Source organism: Schistocerca nitens, chromosome 8 (genome assembly GCF_023898315.1).
Source record: "Schistocerca nitens isolate TAMUIC-IGC-003100 chromosome 8, iqSchNite1.1, whole genome shotgun sequence".
Classification (NCBI taxonomy): Eukaryota; Metazoa; Arthropoda; class Insecta; order Orthoptera; family Acrididae; genus Schistocerca; species Schistocerca nitens.
In genome coordinates this window covers 486,240,279-486,263,417 of record NC_064621.1, presented here as the reverse complement: position 1 = coordinate 486,263,417, position 23,139 = coordinate 486,240,279, and the positions used below count along the sequence as shown (strand labels likewise).

The window sequence follows — 23,139 nt, the reverse complement described above, 5'->3', positions numbered from 1 at the left end:
CTGATAATCTAAGCCAGAAAACTCGTCTCAATTTGCTTATAGAATATCTTCTGCTGTGTACTGTTTATGTTAATAAAAGTTTATAGTTTATATCTAAAAACAAAGATTATGTGACTTACCGAACGAAAGTGCTGGCAGGTCGACAGACACACAAACAAACACAAACATACACACAAAATTCAAGTTTTCGCAACAAACAGTTGCTTCATCAGGAAAGAGGGAAGGAGAGGGAAAGACGAAAGGATGTGGGTTTTAAGGGAGAGGGTAAGGAGTCATTCCAATCCTGGGAGTGGAAAGACTTACCTTAGGGGGAAAAAAGGACAGGTATACACTCGCACACACACACACACACACATATCCATCCGCACATACACAGACACCAGGTGTCTGTGTATGTGCGGATGGATGTGTGTGTGTGTGTGTGTGTGTGTGTGTGTGTGTGTGTGTGTGTGTGTGTGGGCGCGCGCACGAGTGTATACCTGTCCTTTTTTCCCCCTAAGGTAATTCTTTCTGCTCCCGGGATTGTGATGGAGCAACCGTTTGTTGCGAAAGCTTGAATTTCATGTGTATGTTTGTGTTTGTTTGTGTGTCTATCGACCTGCCAGCACTTTCGTTCGGTAAGTCACATCATCTTTGTTTTTAGATATATACTTTTCCCACGTGGAATGTTTCCCTCTATTACATTCATATCAAAGTTTATAGTTTGTAATTCTTGGTACATGAGTGTTAATATTACCCCGAAATGTGAAATAATTATAACAGAGAATCAGCTGTAGTATGATATGGAAAACATACTGTAATTTTCTTATTCAAATACCTACAGAATTCACTGTGGAACCTGCAACAAGTTCCATGTAGTGTTGATAGGCAGAGCATTTAGGGAAATGTTTAGAGAACACATCCACAGCCAACAGTAATGACACATCTTTTGGCTCACATACCAAGCAACAGAACAAGGAGGCACTGATAATGGATAACAGTGTGTAAATCCGTTATAATAAAGAGAATTTATGGACATTTGGGCTTTCAAAGCACATGCCTACTTCCATAAACATTCTTTGAGAACTCCCAGCAAACTCACTGAACTAAGACACAATAAGTTCCTTGACAACTTTAAAGTATAATCTAAATTAGTAAGCTGCTTCACAATGATATTGTATTTTTGCAATATTAACCTACCATTATGTGTGATGTTGCATACCTCAGACATCCATAGTCCTTCTGTTTTAACAGTTGTCCCTTGTCTTACATCATATGTGAAATCCCAATGTTTCAATACAATTATATATTTTGATGCCCCCTCTCCTACAAATTTGAAGCAGTCAGTAAAAATGTACTATCTCCATTGTTACCTACTATTTGTTAGGCAATACATGTGATGCCTGTTGCTTCCTGACAGGTCCCCGTGTTCTGTCTCTCTTTGGCATTCTGGATCTAATAAAAGATTTTCCATTTTTTTGTACAATTACAGTGGTTCCATTGCTTGAGTATCTAAGATATAATAGAAATGAATGGAATGTGAGCATATATGTTGGTTAAGTATGTACAAATAAGATGTTCAGGTCCCTAAGGGCATACGCCTCCAGTTTTGTGTTTCTACATTTTTACATTTTTATAATTTCTAGGTTTTTATATCTTATACTTCTATCTTCATAGTTTTGATACTTTTATCCAGAGACTCTCTACTGACTGCTATGTTAAAGAAATGTGATGAGCATAAATGTAAACTTGACCTGTACTTATTCTTAGACACAATGTCCAACAAGAATGTCATGAAAATAGTGCCTCCTGTAATTATTGTAATGTTGAAAATGCCTCTGTCTTTAAGAAAGAGAATGGAAATATGTACAGTATCTTATTTCATTTTAATGTTGCATATCGCGTATAATGATTGTTACATAAATGGTATTATTGGAACAACTTACATTTTGAGAGTATCAGTTACAAACCTGTATACACAATAAAGATAAAATAATCCTCCTTTCCTTCTGTTCCTAACACTGACATCAGCGTCTTGGATAAGAGAGACCACTCATAGTGTGCCTATCTACACAGGTTTATCTTTAACTTGTTTCTCATTATACAGCTGCACACAGTTTGTTCCCTCAATAGTACATTAAAAACTCTATTATCTGACCTTTGACTAACCGACTTTTCATATTATCCGGCCATGTGTCCAACCATCCATCTGCACTCCACACTGAAAGCATGTCATTGTTACTGCTCAATTTTACTCCTGTCACAACAGTTGCCCATCTGAGTCATGCTCCTCATGCATGCTCAGTTGTGATTAAGAAGTGTAAGGGATTCTGAAAGACAAACTGGCTACACATTAGAAAGGAAACATGTTGTATACACAATTGAACAGAAACTTAGTGTTCTGCAAAGACTTGACAAAGATGAGCCAGTTACTAAATTAGCCTCTGAAATTGGTGATGGAGTAACAACCATTAAAGACAGGAAAAAGTACCAAAGTGATTTGAAGCTTTTTTGCTAACTGTAGATGGCGAAAATGCTTTAAAACTAGAGAAGCACTAAAAATATCATAATTTATGCTCTTGGATGATGCTATGTGGCTTTGGTTTTGTCAGGAAAGGTGTAACGGGACTCCACTATCAGGCTCCATCATAAAAGAACACGCCATTCAGTTGCATCAAAAACTGGGTGGTGAAAAAGACATATCCCAAGCATGTGAAGGTTAGCTTCACCGGAGGAAAAATCACCACAGCATTAGGCAAGTTTCTATTTCAGGTGAAAAACTTTCTTATGATGATCCAAGTAGGTAATTTGTTGAAAATTTTGAAAAAATAGTCTCAGAAAAGAAAAAGGTAGCTGCTCAGCTATACAACATTGACGACACTGGGCTAAACTATATAATGCACCCTCAAAAAACCCTTGCTGTGAAGAACAAAACAGTAACAGGCACGATACTAGCAAAAGACAGGCTGACCAGTGCAACATACAGCTATGCAAGTGGTGACCATAAATTTCCATTGTTTGTAATCGACAAATCTGAGAAAGCAAGAGCCTTCAAAAACCTGAACACGTTGGTACTCCTTGTTCATTACAAAGCTAAAAAAAGTGCTTGGATGAATGGTAATTTGTTTAAAGAATGATATGATGTTTTTATGCATTTGTTTTGGCTGTTAAAAAATATTTGAAATCAAAAAACCTACCACCCCATGAATTTTTATTGCTAGACAATGCCTCAACTCACCCCTCAGAGTCTGAAGTTCAATAAGATGACATGAAAGCTATGCTTTTGCTCCCTCACATGACTTCAATAATCCAACCAATGGACCAGAGTGTTACCAGAGGAAATGTGTCAGTGCTTTGTTAGAGAAAACAGAAGAGTGTTGTGATCTTTTTGAAGCAATGAAAAGCCTCAACATAAAAGGTGTAATTTACACAGTCACTCAAGCTTGGGAAGAACTTAAGAAAACCACTCTACAAAAGTCAAGGAACAAAGTTTTTCATAGACTAAACCAAGAACAAGAACTTCCTGAATACAATGAGTCACATGATGCAGCTTCAGCAACTGATGTTCAATCTCTTCAGAATGATATCCAGCATACTGATGTATTGGAATTGGTAGCAGGAGGTGATGTTGCCACTGTCACCAATGAAGAACTTGAAGATGATCAGATTTTGATATTGCTTCGCAACTGTATAGTGTTCAGCAAGAGGAGCCAATGATGAAAAAAAAGCAAGCAGATGGAAACATCAGCAAAGGATGCATTTGAGACTGTCCTCAAGTATTTGGAACAAAAGTAAATCATGGCAGCTATGGACATATTGTGGCCAAAGAAGTGGCGTGTGAAGCTGCAAAATCAAGGTTTAAGAAACTGAAAAACCTTTTTACACCTTTGAAAATAGATTTTGAGTTTCTAAAATTTTCTGTTTTTCTTTCTCTTTATTACAATCATATTTTTCAATATAAGTTTGATTTATTAAGTCATTTTGAGTTCTGTAAATTACTTGCTTCACTCTCCTATGACTATCCGACCTTTTTAACGTCCCAACCACCACCTGGTCCCAAACATGATGGTTAATTGAGGTTCTTCCTGAAATAGCTACTGCTTTCAAGCCCAGTTATGTGGTAAACCATTTCATCACATGGTGTTTTCAGCTACTACCTACTTACTATTTTTACCTCTAATTGCAAAGTGTTCAATTTTGTTTCACTTTATGTTATATCAGGGCAGCTACAGACTGCCTAGGAAAAAATTATCTGATTGTAACCCAAAACACATGTTGTTAGAGGGTTAACCTAAACACATGTTGTCAGAGGGTTAAACATTGTAAGTGCTCTTTTTATTCTGTTTTTAGATTCAGTTTTAGTATGTTGATCATTGTATTTGCATGATAGTACTTTCTTCGCTCCCAGGCAGTGTGCCTGTCGCAGCAAAGACAGCTGTTGAAAGGGTACTTGGGTACTATTTTGCTACACAGGTAAATGCCCTTGCAGTGTTAAGTGGATATCTCGGGCCAAGCAAAGTGCTTCCACATCCTTAGTTAATGTCAGACTGCCTTTTTCACAGTGTTTCAGTGAGCTTGCTCCTGAACAGAGACCAGACAGGGCATCCAAGTTTTATGTGTATGGCCGGCTGGAGCTTCATTAAGTCAGATTGTTTACAATGTTGTCATACCATGTGGTGCTCTGTGTCTTGTTCTCAGAGTTTTAGGATAGCAGTACTGGCACTGTCAGTTTGGCTCAGCTTGGCCCATGCCTGTCACGCCACCAGATGCCACCTCTCTTGCCATTGGTGTCAGTGCTGGCCCTCCTCCCGGTGTAGCTCCTGTCAGCGTCAGCCCTGTCACAGCCAGCCCAAGTGTCATCATCAAGCCTGTCCACAACAATGTCAGTCCTGTTATCAGTCCAGACATTGCCAGCCCTCCTGTTGTCACCAAGTCTGTCTACAGTGATGAGGTCTTGTTGTCAGTTCACCTGTCACCAGCCCTGTCCTGACCACCTCTCATGCTGTCTACTAGGATAGTAGACAGCAGTTGATGCCACCGCCAGCCATCTCACCTGTCCTGGCATTGCCAGACCTGTCCTGGTGGGCCCTGCCATTGTCGCCAAGTCTGTCTGTGATGACATTGGTCCTGTTGTTCAACAGTTCACTGCAGGCCCAGTATCGGCTGATTCTTGTGTTGTTGCTGGCATTTTTTAGCCAGTCCCCAAGTCATCACCAGGGCTGTCAGTGACATCATGCCTCCAATCATCAGTCTTCTTACCATCACCTGTGTTTCGTCCAACCCTCCAGACATCACCAGCATTGTTGATGCTGGTGCCAGTTGTCTTGTCAGTGTGTTAAATGCCAGCCCTGCCACGGCCACTCCTGTTGTTCTTGTTGTCAGCCCAGTCACCAGTTTCACTGTTTGTGCTGGTGCCACAGATCCTGTTGTATGTTCTGTCAGACCCTTGCTTGCACTTTCTTGGAAGTTTCATTGCGAGCCCCTCTCATGCTCGTGCAACTTACTTCTTCAAGAAACTCAGTGAGTTGGTAGACAATGGCACAACCCACAGTTGAGTATATGTTTGTGAGTTTCACACTAATTCCACAGAACTTTATCTTGGGGGAAAAGAAGAAGAAGAAGAAGAAGAAGAAGAAGAAGAAGAAGAGAAAAACAAAGCACTCTATATACTGCAGCTGACCTTTTAGAAGATCTTACAGAGATTATTAAAGGAAGAAGCTAAGTTACCATTGCTACAAACTTTTGCACCTGAGGACAAGTGAGTCACTTTGAGGGCTTTGTTGAAATACAATAGCATATGGAAGAGGATTTTTTTCATGAGAAACTTGTCACTAGTGATAAAAATAACTTTTTTTTTTTCCTCTATGCCATAGGAACCCACTCAATTGTGCAGCACATTGTGAGTCACCAAAAGTTTTAAGGAGGCCTATATGGTTAAATTTCCACATGGTGCTGACAATTATAGGACACACTTGACACACTTATCAGCACCTGATTAAGAATTTGCTCATGCCTCAACCAGAGACCCAAAGTGTGAACTTCATCACCCAACCTGATAATGCTCCAGCCTACTTCCATCCCAATGTTTCTAAATTCTTAAACATGTTTCCAGGATTGATTGACTGTGTGTGTGTGTGTGTGTGGGGTGGGGGGGGGGAAGGGGGGGGTTATGATGTAAAGAAATTTCTATCATAGCCTCTAGACTCACTATCTTAGCACCAAGTGAACTTTTAATATTTATTTTATTTTTGTTTATTTATTTGTGGATGACTCAAGTGTTTCTCCCACTTCTACTAGCAGACCTATGAGAAACTATGAGCTTGCATCAATAGTGCTTTTATCCAGATTGATACGAATGTGAATGAAATGACATGATTACAGAATCAGTATCTGGTGAATGAGCAATGGGGCACACTGAACGTCCATACAAAAACTTTTGGAGTTTTAGAGTATGACCTGAAAACTCCACAACATTGAGACAAAAACATAGACATGATGTATTTTGAAACCATTTCCATTAATTGTAATAAATCTGTGTTTTGTTTCTTTCTTTTTGATCCATGAACCCTAGTTTGCTGTCATCAGGATATGGAAAAGTTTGCAGATATGAAAAACAAGATCAGCATCAAAATTTGCATCTTTTTACAAGAAATTAAAATTTACAACATATATGACACAACTTGCACACCACAAAATAGTATTAGATTTAAAGTATGCAGATCAAATAAAAAAAACATGCAGTTATTGAAAGTATGTACATTTCAAAACAGAAACACATTCACAAAAAAACTTGCAGTAATACAGAAAAGGAATGAAGAAGCTTAAAAAAACTAAAATAACATAAAGAGCCAAAGGAAGATTACCAAAGTGAACCTAACTATATGCAAATACAGTGGAGAAGAATGTTTAATGGGACATATTACGTAGATCAAGTTCCTGCTAGTGAAATTCTAAAGTATTGGTAGGTACTAAGAGAGGAAATGTATTGCACTGTGAAGACTACAACTGTAGTATAGCAGATCATGCATTATGACATGGTTTTGTGTGTTACCAATACAGACACTAGGTTTGTGTCCGTTCATCCACTAGACAGTACAGAAGATACATCAGTAGAGAGGGCCTTAGGAACAGCTCAATTCCAATTTTCTGCTTTCAGCAGGATGTGCAGGGCACAGAATTTTACTATGGGGTGGGAGATTTGTCAATGTGATAAGTAGTAGATGGAAAATCCTGTAAACATGTTAGATAAAGCTAAAAGAAAACTGTACATGGAAATAAAGAAAGGAGTACTGACTAGTAGAGAGTTTGATTAGAGCCATAGACTAGCAGATTTAATTTTGTGCACCTATGTACTTGTTATGGGGTGTGTTTTAGAAAGAATGAAAGCATTTTTGCAAAAGAAATTAGTTATGGGACCCCCAATGAGAAGATCATAAAGGGCAGATGAAATGTTTCTAATTTAATCCACCCGTTACAAAGTTTACAAAAAAGTAAATATGCTGGTCAAGGACGTAATCATTTTGTTTTCCTACACAGATGTCTAATTTCACAAAAACTGGCACATGAATTTTATTTAGTTTGTTGTTATAAAGTCTTTGTTTCTTTTTATTGAATATAGTCTCAGCAAGAATTACATACCACAATTTTATCATAGTAAGCTAAATTCGCTAGTGTTTTTGTTACTACTATCACTGAGAGAATATTACATAAAACTGCATAAGATGGAACATTTGTCCCTCACCCACAACCGATTTTAGAATATCATAACCTTAAAGAAATGTTTGATTCCATTGTGGGAAAATATAACCCTTGTGCACTAGCACTGAGTTGTGATATTTTTTTCACATAGTAGCAGACAGATATATCTTGATTGGCAGCTGCTTCCCACTTTTGTACAGTATCTCTTTCCTACAATACACTGCAGGTACATTTGTCATAGGTGTTTCTCCTTAACTGGCTTGTGGGAATTTCATTATAACAACACCAATATGCCAATGTATTGAGTCAAAAGGTAACATCTTGATCATGAATAACAATTGAAAACTTCTGTCCTAAATTTATTTGACATTTCGAATCTAATGATATGCACCATTTTATATACAATGTTACATGTACCTTCTCCTCAATCATCATATCTGTGTTGCAAGGTGATGGTGATATAGTCCTTTAAATCTTAGTGGATAATGTCCATACATAGTTTCCAATGAAGTTTATTAAATGGATCTCTTGATCATGGCATACCCATTTCCAATCACTTGGCCATGACATACTGTAATAGCTCATCTCTGTATGGGTTACTTCCCCCTAATCTATAACTTTCTGCTCTGCCAAGAAGAGCCATTAAACTATGAAGCTTATGATACAACAATAACAGAACATAGCACTTTGCCTTCATTACTTTCACAAATGGTTGGTTGAGAACTTGCCTTGTATTTGACACAATGACCCTATCTCTTAAATTCAATATTATCCTTTAATTCTCAGAGAAGGAAACAAGACTTATTTTGGTTTATTATTCATTTCTTTGACTGAACAGTTTTAATTATTGTTGGAAGGGTACTCCAGCCCATGCAGTCAATTTCTCTAAACTCAGTCTCTACCAAGTAGTGTCAAGCTAACGAGTCAGTAGTTAAGCTGGCAGTATCATTCCATCACTTACAACAGTCTTCAGCCTGCTACTTTTGTGCTATAGTGAAGGTGGCTAGACACCAACTTCATCTTCTAGTGAGTTCTGCCTTTCTACATGTGTTTGTTCATTTCACAGTGAAGTGGAATCATACAAGGGGAGCATGCAGGAAATTGTTTTAAAAATAAAGTATATCCAAGTTATTCTACTTGTATTTAGTACATGCACATTATCGCATTCAGCATTATTTTTTTATATAAAATATATAGGAAGTACAGTTATTTTTCCATCAAGTCACACAATTTATAATTATTATTGCTGCAGAAAATAATTTTTTTTTATCAAAATAGCTGAGTTACTGTTTTCTTACATTTTATTATTCTCTTCACTCACTCTGCATATTTTCTCTTATGTATCATCAAATGCAAGTGGATTCACATCTTCCTTGAGAATGCTTGTTAGTTTCCATCGGTTTCCCTCTCGTGATGTCTCACACAATTTTTTATGTAAACACTATTGATTTTTCAAATATTATATTCAACCATATTTCATAAGAATTGGTACTTCAGTAATTGTATGAAGTTATGGTCTGTTTGCCACCACACAAATTTGCAATCATGATGCACTGATAACCTGTAGTGAATTCATCATCAACTGCAGATAGAATCTGAAGTTAGCTATAATTCCCTTGAGAGCATATGTGATGGGGAGTGCATGGAACGATTGTTTGGTATGAACAAAACTGTATTCATACGTATGTAATATTCTATTTTATGTAAGAAATTTCAGCAGGACGTAATAACTGAGAAATTTTAATTACAAGCATCTTTTTGTACATATTGTATTAGATATCTTGGTCATTGGAAAACATTGTGACTGACTCGGGAATCCCTCCAACTACCCACACTAAAACAAACAGTACCATATCAACAGAGTTGCCATTATCCATACAAGTAGCACTCCAAATGAGCAACATGTTCATGTGACAGAGTACTGTAGCCTGCCCTGTGTGCTGCACTTTTGGCTGTTGATCAGTATGTAATGGATAAAGTGCCTGTCCCAGGCAGTTTATCATCTCTTGTCATGCTCACCACATGTCTCCTTGCCATGGCATAATGTACTGAAGTTATTTATTGTGTTTACCTCAACCTTTTAGGATTCTCTCAGGATGGACTGCTCACACAGATAATGACTTTAGGTGTGCCGTATGGAATTTCTACTAACATCTTTGGAATAGACCATATAGAATTGACAAAAACCTGGTGGGAAAAAAAAGACCCCAACAGTGTCATTGTACTGTACTCACTGTTTGTTGAAATCGACTACCAAAAATTCACATTAATCAAGACACAATTTATGAAGATATGGCTGGAGAAGATGCATGTCTACAATACTAAAGTGAGCTGTTGCCAAACTGTTTGACAGCACCTAGGCAACAAACAACTCAGTGGCAAGTGATCATGGCATCATCACTAATGACTCCACCATTTCACTCACCGACCCCACCATTTCACTCATTCAATAATAATACAAAAGAAAGGCCATAATATTGCTAATATCTCAACCATCACTTTGCAGCATTCAAGGTACCATAAGCAAACATTCTTTATCACAGAAGCCAAGCCTGAACTGATTTGTTTTCTTAATAAACAGTCTTTGGCACCTGATCCCCTAATCTTACTATTTACAGAATTACAAGGGTGTGCTAAAAAGTAAATGCCTCTGAATTTTTTATTCTGTTCTCAATTTCAGTTCAGGTATTACATGTCATGCATATTACTCAATCGACTTTTTTGCAGAATGAGATTTTCACTCTGCAGCGGAGTGTGCGCTGATATGAAACTTCCTGGCAGATTAAAACTGTGTGCCCGACCGAGACTCGAACTCGGGACCTTTGCCTTTCGCGGGCAAGTGCTCTACCAACTGAGCTACCGAAGCACGAGTCACGCCCGGTATTCACAGCTTTACTTCTGCCAGTACCTCGTCTCCTACCTTCCAAACTTTACAGAAGCTCTCCTGCGAACCTTGGAGAACTAGCACTCCTGAAAGAAAGGATATTGCGGATACATGGCTTAGCCACAGCCTTGGGGATGTTTCCAGAATGAGATTTTCACTCTGCAGCGGAGTGTGCGCTGATATGAAACTTCCTGGCAGATTAAAACTGTGTGCCCGACCGAGACTCGAACTCGGGACCTTTGCCTTTCGCGGGCAAGTGCTCTACCAACTGAGCTACCGAAGCACGACTCACGCCCGGTACTCACAGCTTTACTTCTGCCAGTACCTCGTCTCCTACCTTCCAAACTTTACAGAAGCTCTCCTGCGAACCTTGGAGAACTAGCACTCCTGAAAGAAAGGATATTGCGGATACATGGCTTAGCCACAGCCTTGGGGATGTTTCCAGAATGAGATTTTCACTCTGCAGCGGAGTGTGCGCTGATATGAAACTTCCTGGCAGATTAAAACTGTGTGCCCGACCGAGACTCGAACTCGGGACCTTTGCCTTTCGCGGGCAAGTGCTCTACCAACCGACTCACGCCCGGTACTCACAGCTTTACTTCTGCCAGTACCTCGTCTCCTACCTTCCAAACTTTAAAGAAGCTCTCCTGCAAAACTTGCAGAACTAGCACTCCTGAAAGAAAGGATATTGCGGAGACATGGCTTAGCCACAGCCTTGGGGATGTTTCCAGAATGAGATTTTCACTCTGCAGCGGAGTGTGCGCTGATATGAAACTTCCTGGCAGATTAAAACTGTGTGCCCGACCGAGACTCGAACTCGGGACCTTTGCCTTTCGCGGGCAAGTGCTCTACCAACTGAGCTACCGAAGCAAGACTCACGCCCGGTACTCACAGCTTTACTTCTGCCAGTACCTCGTCTCCTACCTTCCAAACTTTACAGAAGCTCTCCTGCGAACCTTGCAGAACTAGCACTCCTGAAAGAAAGGCTATTGCGGAGACATGGCTTAGCCACAGCCTTGGGGATGTTTCCAGAATGAGATTTTCACTCTGCAGCGGAGTGTGCGCTGATATGAAACTTCCTGGCAGATTAAAACTGTGTGCCCGACCGAGACTCGAACTCGGGACCTTTGCCTTTCGCGGGCAAGTGCTCTACCAACTGAGCTACCGAAGCACGACTCACGCCCAGTACTCACAGCTTTACTTCTGCCAGTACCTCGTCTCCTACCTTCCAAACTTTACATAAGCTCTCCTGCGAACCTTGCAGAACTAGCACTCCTGAAAGAAGCAAGGTGCAACCCTCTGACACTAGAGTGCTCCGAACGGTACATTTAACAAGGCAGTATGTAGAATAACTATGTCGTTGCATGAGAAACAGCTTGCTGCAATTGAGTTTCTCCATCGCAAAAAATGAGCCCCAATTAAAATACACAGAAGAATGAAAGTTGTGTGTGGTGATGATTATATCAACATCATTAACGTGTGATGTTGGGTTGTTCATGCTTGTAATGAAGGAAATGGCCATGCTAAAATCAATGAGTGTGACAGAGCTCAGAGTGGACGACCACACACAGCAAACAAAGTAACTCAGTGGATAACATAGACACAGCTTGTGGTGTCACCGCCAGACACCACACTTGCTAGATGGTAGCCTTTAAATCGGCCGCGGTCCGTTAGTATATGTCGGACCCGCGTGTCGCCACTATCAGTGATTGCAGACCGAGTGCCGCCACACGGCAGGTCTAGTCTAGAGAGACTACCTAGCACTCACCCAAGTTGTCCAGCCGACTTTGCTAGCGATGGTTCACTGTCTACATATGCTCTCATTTGCAGAGACAACAGTTTAGCATAGCCTTCAGCTACGTCATTTGCTACGACCTAGCAAGGCGCCATATTCAGTTACTATTGATATTGATATTGTGAATCATGTACCGTCAAGAGCGACGTTCATCATTAATGAATTAAAGTTAAGTATCAAACTAATTACGTCCGCTTTCTGAGTTCTAATTCCTTGTCATGTCCCAGACCTCACGTCAGAATAGTCCTTCCATACTCACGCTAGCCTGCGTGAGCTAAAACGCGTGCATTTTGGCCTCCTCTAGTAACACTGTGTTGGCTCTTCTGCCAACACAACACAGCTCTCAGGTGAGTGTGGCATATTTTAACAACATTGCAACAGAGGCACCACCATAAGCTCTGCAATGTACCGCGAGACCCTCGGAAAACAGAAAGCATGAATTTGAAGAGTTCGTCCACATATGGAACACCATTTCCTTCAGCATGACAATGCCACAACACATGAGTGCTGTGACATCTGCAACAATCGGACACTTCAGGTTCACTGTCACTGATTATCCTCCATACAGTTCCATTTCATACATCTGCAAAACCTAAGGAACACCTTCGAGGACCTCACTTCTATAGTGAAACAGTGCAAACAGAGGTGAAGTTGTGGTTCCATCAACAAAGACAAATGTTCTACAGTGACAGTGTGAACAAACTGGTCTCTTGTTGCGAAAAATGTGTTTGTTACCAGGATGATTATCTTCAGATAAATAAAACAATAGAGTCCAGGTTGGAATATCAACAATTATGAAAAGGATAGACTGCTACTCACTGTAAAGAAGACATGCTAAGTTGTAGAAAGGCACATTGAAAAGACTGTTACACACTAAGCTTTTGGCCAAAGCCTTCTTCAAAAAGAAAGGAAAACGTACACTCATTCACATAAGCAGGGATACCTCATGCACACATGAACACTATCTCTAGCCGGACTAGCCAGACTACAGACTTTTCATTGTGCCTGTCTGCAACTCAACCCGTCTCTTTACACTGAGTAGCAATCTATCCTTTTAATAATAGTTGAGAAATAAATATGTAGATACAAAGAATAAAGATGTAAAATGTTAATAAAGCCTGTTTTATTATTAAAAATTTAAGAGTTTTCATATATGAAAGCCAGAGGCTTTACTTTTCAGCACACCCTTGTATACAAGTTATTCAGTGACCACTATGAGATGAAAATACCAGACGGTCTCTAAAAGACTCAAATACAAGCAGTGTCATACATATCTCTGATGGCCTGATATGGTACAGACAGCAAATTTGAGAGGATTAATCAGAAAGTGCAAGCTTGTATGGTAAACTGGATGCTGCAAAACTGTATGTAGACTCATTAATCATAGCTGTCATATTTTGATGTACACCAGGTAAAAAATCTGAGCAAAAAGCATTGAAACTAGCAAAACCTTCACTAGGACAATTTGCTCAAGCTATCAAAATTTCATAGAGGTTAATCAGTATATTGCAGCAACAATTTCAAATACCCCAAATGCAGCCCATAAGATTCAAACAATTTGCATCTTCTAGAATTTTTCAAGCTTGCCGCACCCCACTTTCACTGGAGGAACAAGAACAAGAAAAATTGGATTGTTTCTAAGAATAAGACACTCCAGAAATCTCAATACATCACTTGGTTTTTTTTTCCAGTATCAACAATTATTATATGGCATTGCGTACATCTACCATCTGCCAATGCTCTCTATCAAATATCATATTGTCTATCCCACATTGCGGTTTCTGACAACATAATCTCAGGGAATAATAAGCAGCAACTTTTAGGCGACCCAAAAAAAGTTGTATTTTACATAGGAAGAAGACCTGCAGAGAGAAGTGAAATATCTAGGCCAGGCACAGAACGTACAAGGAACAATACAAACAGCAACAAAATTGTGGAAGCAACCAGGGTTGTTTGATAAACAATTTTTTTCTCAAATTTATTTATTCTTAAGTTAGAATTTGGTGATAATATCAATCAACATGCTTGCCCTGTGCTTGTAGTCATATTTTCAGAGCATCCCATCATCTTCAAAGTATGTGGTACATAGAGATTCTTAAGTGTCCCAAAGGGATCTAGTTCTAGGGCACCAGGTATGTGCTACAATGGATGAGGCTGTGACAGGACATCCCAATTACGGCCAGTCATGGAGCTTAGTTTCTGCACTTCCAGATGCTCTCTCTCTCTCTCTCTCTCTCTCTCCTTTGACCAACAGTGCTCCTACAACTGCATCTTACCATACACTGCACACAAATGTTTATGAATGTTCACCATGGTTTCTTTTTCCGCAACCAACGATTCAATAACACCACTTTGCTTGTAATGAGTGTCTTGCATAGATACTATTTTGATGGTTCACTGTGATACTGCTATAAGTCAGAATGGTTCGAAACTTCACACGAGCAGAAGAAACATCACATTTGAAATACCTAAGTTGACATTTTTCTTATATATCTTAAAATGGCTGTGAGAAAAATTTGGAGCATTATTTATTGAGAGACCCTCATATTGAGAAATTCAAGAAACCAACAAAACAAATAAACTGTTTAGGTACTTTCAGCAAAGATTATCTGTTAGCAAAGCTTATTAGACACACAGTTGCCATCATGCATCCAATGAATCAATTAAGGTGAGGAGGAGTGCTGGTGTCAATATGAAATAGGCACACTTTTGACAAGAGACTTGGCTGAATCCCAGTAAAAGTGACAGACTAACAAGGATGCATGATGTACAATCTCGTACCAAACTGGGGCCTCTCATCAAACAGTAAAATCACTAAGCCTGTGACACCAAGAGTTGACAGCAAAAGAAGAATAACGATAGCTAACATGTGAATAAAAACATTAGTTCTTTTGATGCAAATTATGTCAGCAATAATTCTATTTACAGCAACAAGAACAATGAGTGTAATGGCAAAAGCAGCCATTGTGCCCATTCCTGGAAGAAGAGGACATTGGAAGCAGCCATGAGATTCACTCATCCCCTACTTATAGTCTGTATGCAGAAGGCATATCCATGCCAATTGCTCCAAAACTGGGAACCTCCTTAACTGAGGAAGAAATTTCTTTCATTGCTGAAGAACCACAATTCCTGCTGCTCTAAGAAATTACACACAACTTTGAGATGGAGGAACCAACAGAGCACGCTTTAACAGAAATTAGGATTCTTAATAAGTAAACTCTGGTCCCCAGCACTTAATGCCTTTGGCCCCGACAAGGTCAGTTTCATCTGTACTGTTCCTCTTTATCAGGGAATAATTTGGGATCTCTGTCACAGGATAACACTATAGCTGACTTGTGAATCCCTCCAGCTAGCCGTATGGAAGTAGATAGCACAATATCAACACAGGTTGTACTCATGTTCATATTCATACCAGTACTTCTTCAAAGGAACAAGTACCTCATGTGATAGAGCATGGTAGCATCCTACCCCCTGTGCCATGCTTTAGTCAAGAAATGGCTTGTAAGTTGATGTTCTGGACTGCTTAGGCAGTTCTCATCTGGTGGGCTTGTCAATTTTCTCACTGCAGCACTATGAACAACTATAATGCTTCACTACATCTACTGGTACATGTTTTGATTCTCCCAAAATAGACTGCTAACAGTGACTTTTGTAGTAAGCATTTTCTTTTACCTTCTTCAGCACTGCCAGTATCCTATTGATAACAAACTGACATGGACTTTGTTGTTCCCAGTTGTTACTGTGACTATCCTTGTGCAATATTTATTGTTTATGGAAGAAAAGTGTTTATGGACATTCTCCATAGCAACTCCAGAGAAATAATGTGTTTTAAGACAACTCGGTGAGTATTCTACTATGATGAAGGTTAAATGCAGTTAATCTTTCATAATCCGGAGAGGAGTAACATAATGTGGCACCCCTGAGTCAAGGTGGCTTTGGAAGTGGTTCTTGTAATTCATCTGAATGAATCAAAAATTTTAATGTTGGACATAGCTACATTGTTTGGGATGTATTAGATAAGGAGAAGTGCAATCAGTCCTACAGAGTGATGAAACAATGTAAACACACAGTTCAGGAAGATCAGATAGTTCTGTGTGTACTTTAATTTATTTAATTCTCTTAAAACTTGTGAAAAATAATTGTTTTGGCTTTCCAACACAATGTCCCATTTGATGACGCCTTATAATGTTGCATTTTTTCGCTAATTAACAAATGAGAAAAAAAAGAGTAGTCGCACATGTCATTATGAGGTAATTAATGGATCTCTGATGGCAATTTGACAAATTTTCCTTATTGTACAAAATTTGATAAAAAATTTTCAGGCAGTATTTATAAAGACCTAAAAGACAGAAAATAGTGTTGCTTCAATTGCTCTAGTAACCATGTGCACAGGTTGATTGAAGGACCAACTTTAATGGATATACAGGGTGATTATAATTAAAGTTCCAGTTTAAAAATGTTGTAAAAAAAACCACTGCTTAAAATGACAAGAAATATGAAAGGAATATTATCAAATAAGGAGGAAATGTTATAGGGAAAAAAAGAAAAAAAAACCAAAAATCCTACCACTAGATGACACACTAAATAGCAGAATAAAAGTCATGGGGCACACAGCTGTTCCTCAGTTTTCATCTGACACACTCGTTGTGACTGTCTCAGTGCAGGCTCCCACACTGCTGGCAAAGCTGTTTTACAAGAATGGTTATGGTATGCCAGTAACTCTGCAGAAGTTCCAGACACTCAAGGGTATGAAAAAAGTCACTGGTCCGACGTCTGTAAAGGGTCTGGAGTAAATGATATGAAAATCAAAAAGACAACATATTTTGGAGTGCAGTGTGGTAGAAGGAGGAAGACAATTGATGCAACATCAGCAAGATATGGCCACTATATTACAGGAGGGGTTAAGCGGTGGTGTGCAAACATGCAGTGCATGGTGAACCGCCGTAACATGAGACATACCTGTGAGTATGGTGCATGCAATTCTATGATACATCCTGCATGGCCATCGTACAAAATTAACCATGTTCAGGAGTTGCTACATGCTGACCAGCCAGTAAGACAAATATTTGTTCTAGAACTTCTTGCTCACATGGACGTGGACAATGAATAGTCATGGAACATTCTGAGGACTGTCAGAGCCCATTTCCACCTCCAAGAACATGTCAATCCACAGAATTGCAGAATACTAGCAACTGAAAATCCACTCGCACATCAACTGGTACCACTTCATTCTGCAAATGGAACTGTGTGTTTCAGGTTGGTGGCATTGTTTATTGTATGGCCATATTTTTTAGGAGATGGGTCCTGCAAGTCCTGTTACTTGCACTGTCACTGACAAATGCTATGAGAGCCTTTTGCACACCATCATCATTCCAACCATTCAACAGTGTGGACGTATGGGTAGAATCATTTTTATGTAAGATGGGTCTCCTCCACACATTGCACAGCCTGGGAAGCAGCTGCTGCAGAGGCATTTTGGAAATGCTAGAATTATCAGCCATAATTTCCCTAAACCTAGTGGTCTAATCACCTCATCTTAATCTGTGTAATTTCTGGCTATGGCATTATCGAAAAGATGCTGTGTCCAGCATTCCTATTGCAAACATAGTTTAATTGAATACACACACTGTGAAACACATTCTGAACATGACTCCTGAGACACTCCGATTTATTGTTGCAAATGCTGTTTCTCGATTTCAAAATGTGGCAGAAAACGGTGGGCAGTATACTGAACATGTCTTGCACCAGTCTCAAAAAATTAAAAAACTGATTACACTATTTCTTTTTATATGGTTTTTGATCTCAGGTCAATTAAAAACCAATTTTTCTCTTCCGATGTGGCACTACCTAGACAGGGTTCTGTTCATATTTGACATCCTTTTGAGAAATTTTTTTTTACAGCATTTTGAAACTGGACCTCTCATTATAATCACCCTGTACATCACCTGATATAAGTACTTCAGTTATGTACAGCAACAGAAACTGAGCAACTCCTAAGGTGCTTCAAGTGCTCTTCGCTGTGTTAGCTGCATTTGCTGTGTGCCTTTTCCAGCTCATTTATAGGTCTATGTGCATCCCTAGATAGGTCAGATTCTTATTAAACTTAAACTAAATACCACTCTTCTTTTCATCACATTCTTAAAATGTTCAGTGAATTGCAAAATTTTTTTATATCATGAAAACTTGCTTCTTTCTTTTATAAAATTCCTTTGTTCTCAAGAAAAAGATTTATTCCATTATCTAGCATTATTCTTATTGTTTTAGCCACAACACTTGTCAATGAAATTTGATACAGACTTTTCATGTCATGGGCAGATTATCTGGCTTTAAGCTTTATAATCAAAAATATTATGGTAATGTCATGGACTGATGGGATTTCTGTTTCTCAGAGTTGATAGAGAAGTAATGAAATTATGAAAGCCAGAACTTTTCATCTTAAAGCATTTTATTGTACTTAAGAGTTCAGATAACTAAGCTTGTTCTTAAAGAGTTCTTGCAACATTCCCTTACCTATTTTAAGTAGAATGCTATAAACTAGGCTATCTGCATCTGTAGCAGATATTGATGTTATCTCATTTGTAACTTCCTTCTTGTGACCTAAATCATCCAGGAACTGCTATAAACAATCTCTTTTAGTGTTTGTTACCTCTTTTTTCATGACAGAGTATTGTTCTAATGTCTATAACATCCATTATATCTTTTGTTCTCTCTGATGGTCTTCTTGTATCATTTCTCTTGGGACCATACAGAATTTTTGTGTAGCTAAATTTGGGATTTTCCATCAATAGTCAGAACTTGAAGTTTTCTGTATCCTTGTTGTCTACAAATGAGTGAAGGCATTGTTTTTTAATGTTATGCTTGAGAATGTGCTTTAAATTATGTGTACAGCCACATTTTTGAATAAAATCTTATATGGTAGTACAAATAAATCTTTTGTGTTGGGCAGTGTGCAGTGTTTGGGGTTCACCAGCAGGCAACTTTATGTCATAGCAAGTTTGTCATGGAGCCACCAACATTGCAGGGCTGCTGAAGAAAAGCCTCAGGATAATTAATGTTAACTCTTCGATGAGGAATATTTTTCAACAATGCATATCACCAAAATGGTTTGAAAAATATCTGCAAAGCATTTTGTGTAATCTGATAGCCATACTGAAAGTTTGTATGATCACGTAACGAAAAGTCATGGTTATATAATACAGTGGATAATTACTTCCAGAACAAGGAAAAAATTTAAAGAAGGAATATACTGAAAAAAGTAAATATTCTTCAACACTATTATACAATATTGCCAACCAGAACCCTCTCCCCTCAGCTTTACTGGTAAATAATGCCAAGAAGGAAAATAATCCCTGTACAAATATTTAGAAAAAGGTAACGTGGAGTACTGAACTTGTTTATATGTGAATAATACGTAGCTGGAAACACTTGCATGTGTATATTCAAAATAGCATGACTCATCTAATTAGGAAACAATATTGTCATCAGATCATTACACTTTGTTTGGCAACTCTAACAATATACTCTTTAACCTTCCAAAACTACTACAAATTCTATTAATTAAAGACTGAAGTCTGTCATCGAACATTACAGCTCTCTAACCTTCATCTGTCTCAACTTTATGTGACTTCAATGCCACATTTACTTAGTGAGCCAATGTTCTTCTAAAAGGAACCTGGGCTCAATACTGAGAGTCTTAAGCAGATGATCAGTACATTTATTTTACATAGTCAGTAGCAGTTTTATCATCCTTAAATGGGGGCATGTTTTCTGTCACTTCAAATATACTTAAACTATAAATGAGAAAACTTTGAATAGGTATCAATTAAGTGTTCATCCTGTGCCTGAAAGTTCTCTTACTGTTCCAATATAATGTTTTTCTAACTAGAAAATGAATATTAAAAGTAGCAGCTATTACTTACTTCTGTGCCTGCCAGGTGTTGTGTTTGGTGGATGAAGAGAGGTGGTTGGGCAAGGAGGCAATGGATGACAGACTTCCCTCCTAAGGGGCCTATTGACTGGGAAACAACCTTCTGCTGGTCTGTTGGTGTTTTTATCCACACAGCGAACTTCTCTTCTCTTGTATGACGGTCCTCGTCCACATGTTTTGCTGCATTGACTCCAAGGGCCTTAAAAATAATAAAAATTGCTGGTGAGTCATATTATAATATGAATAATTTAAATCTGGTTTCAAGTGGCTCATGTAACTAGAAGAATCTTAGCTATTACAGTTAATTACCTGTAATCCAGTGAAGGTGGCAGAAAGCATTCATATTGCACGACTTCGTCTCATAAGGTTTCTGTTTCGGGTCACATTTTCCCCTTGGATGGCCGCAGACAACTTTCCTTCGATGGATACCAATACCACAAGTTACAGAACACTCACTCCAGGCCCCAACGGCCCACCCTCTTCGTCGCATATCATTATTATTATTTCTTGGGCTGGGCACTGATGGCCGACGTCTGCCACCAACATAATAAGGCCTCCGTCCCCTGGTACCATTTCGTTTTGAACCGTTGTGCATACTGGAATTTTGTGATGATGTGATACTCTGCTGCACTTTTACGATGCAGGGTGGCATCTGTGGACAAGATTCCTGATTGTTTGGTCGAGTGAGGTGTGCACAGTCAGAATCTGGCCTACGTTGATCTCGACTGTTTGCATCTCCTGGAATTTTCTCTTCTACACAGAAGACTAGCCGCTTATGAATTCCACCTTCACCACATGATACAGAGCAGGCATGCCAAGGTCCAGTCCACCATCTGGTCAAGAAAATAATTGAAAGAAACTTTAAGTAGTGCAAATAATGTTACACTTTTGTTTTATATACAGATATTTTACACATTTATCACTTTCACTTCATGTTTATTGTAGAACATGAAAATGAAAAACTTGTTTATCAAATTGTCATTATTATTAATATCTTATTTGTGTGGAAGCCTAACTATATAGTAGAATTGAAAGAAGTAAAAACCTGGTACCATGAGGCAGTTAGGATATGCACCGCATGCTATGGGCCCTGCGCTGTTGGAGGACTCACAGTATCACTGCCAAATTTTCTGGGCAGTTTTCAGCTGATGATAATAATAATACTATTTAGGATTGTGTGTGTAGGATTGTGTGGTATTTTTAAAGCTTTATCAAAGAAGATTTTAACAACAGCAAAAATGGAAGTGTTTGTCTAATCAGATATAAAGACAGTATGGTACCCAAGAAAAACATGGTTGTATTGTCAATTCTGAATCAGAAAGGTGAGTGTATTGATTCTGAACTTTTCAAAGAGGTTGAAAGAGAAGAACAATATTGGTGAGAAGTACTGCAGCATAAAGTAGAAGTTAAATTTTTGTCAGAATGCTGTCTTGCTTCACATGGAGGTGGTGAAGCTGTTGGTTTTCTGCAAAATTGTAATTATCTTTAACTTCTAGAATTATTTGTCAATTTTTGTATTTTCTCATCTGAACACAAGCATGTACTGTACATTCTTTGTATGAGGTGTGATAAAAAAGTAATGGGAATTTTTTAATTTCGCAGGTCTCATACATCCAATTTTCAATTTTTTTATCTTGTTGGTAAATATGTTCATGATGTATGTTTGCATTTTCCACTGTTTTCAATACTTAGTTTGCTGTTGACAGTCAAAAATGTTACACGTTTTCAGTGCTCGGCAAATTTTTACTTTCTAAAAAGATGGATCAAAGAATTTGCATTAAATTTGCTTGAAAAATGGAATAAAGGGCAACATCATAGACATGTTAACTGTGGATTTTGGAAAATCTGTTGTGAGTAAGACAAGAGTTTACAAGTGGTATAACTGTTTCAAAGGGGGTCAAGAAGAAGGTAAACCAGGTGATGAAAAGTGGGTAGATAGGTATGACAATGAAAACAAAACCCAATCGTTCCAAAGGAAGCTACCTGAGGAGCCGAGATAAAAAAAAAAAAAAAGTTTGATCACATGTGAAGGTTGTTCTCACTGTTTTCTGTGATTACAATGGAACAGTGCATCAAAAGTTCCTTCCTTCTGGTTGTATGGTCAATAAGGAATACTACATGGAAGTTATGCGCCATTTGAATGAAGCAATCCAAGGAAAATGACTAGAACTGTGGCAAGACCACTCATGGAAATCACATCATAACAATGCTCCTGCTCACACCTCAACAATTATTCACAATTTTTTGCCAAACAACAAAACCGTTATGTTGCCTCAGCCACCATACTTGCAAGACATGGCCCCCTGCAACTTCTTTCTATTCATAAAGCTGAAGCAAACCTTGAAAGGACATGGTTTCCCCACTGTTCATGAGATAAACATAGAATCGCTGAAGGAACTGAACATCATAATGTGAAGTGTGTTCCACAAGTGTTTCCAAGATTAGGAAAAAGTCCTGGCACAAGTCTTTTAATCTGATGGGTAATACTCTGAAGGGGACAAAGTTGATGTTGATGAATAAAAAAAGTTTCTTTAAGAAAAATAAAAATTCCTGTTTCTTTTTGATAATACCTCATAATTATCGAAAGATGTGAGTGAAGAATTATTGCTACTACTGGAGCCAATAAGTGTAATAAAATAAATGGTGGAATTAATCTCATTAAATTCATCACTGGATTTAGCAAACCTTAATCAGCTGACTTTCAAAGTACAATTTTTTTTAGCTCCTGTACCTGTTGAAATATTTATCTCTTAAGCATGGAAGGACATAGTTTTTACCACTTGGCCTCAGCAAGTCAGAATTTGTAAAAGAAAGTTGTCTCAACATAAAAGTCTTTAGAGGCCAAAGCTATGATAA

General features: G+C 38.5%; 1 protein-coding gene across 1 annotated transcript in view; it reads right to left on the bottom strand.

Moving 5' to 3' along the window:
* LOC126198725 (A disintegrin and metalloproteinase with thrombospondin motifs 7-like) overlaps positions 1-23,139 on the bottom strand; it is a 673,695-nt gene that overhangs the window by 20,458 nt on the left and 630,098 nt on the right. Inside the window, exons 16-17 of the mRNA XM_049935245.1 lie at positions 20,593-21,116; positions 20,276-20,482 (exon numbers count right to left, since the gene is read on the bottom strand). Of these exons, the coding sequence (XP_049791202.1) occupies positions 20,276-20,482; positions 20,593-21,116 (731 nt within the window). The remainder of the gene's footprint in view (positions 1-20,275; positions 20,483-20,592; positions 21,117-23,139) is intronic.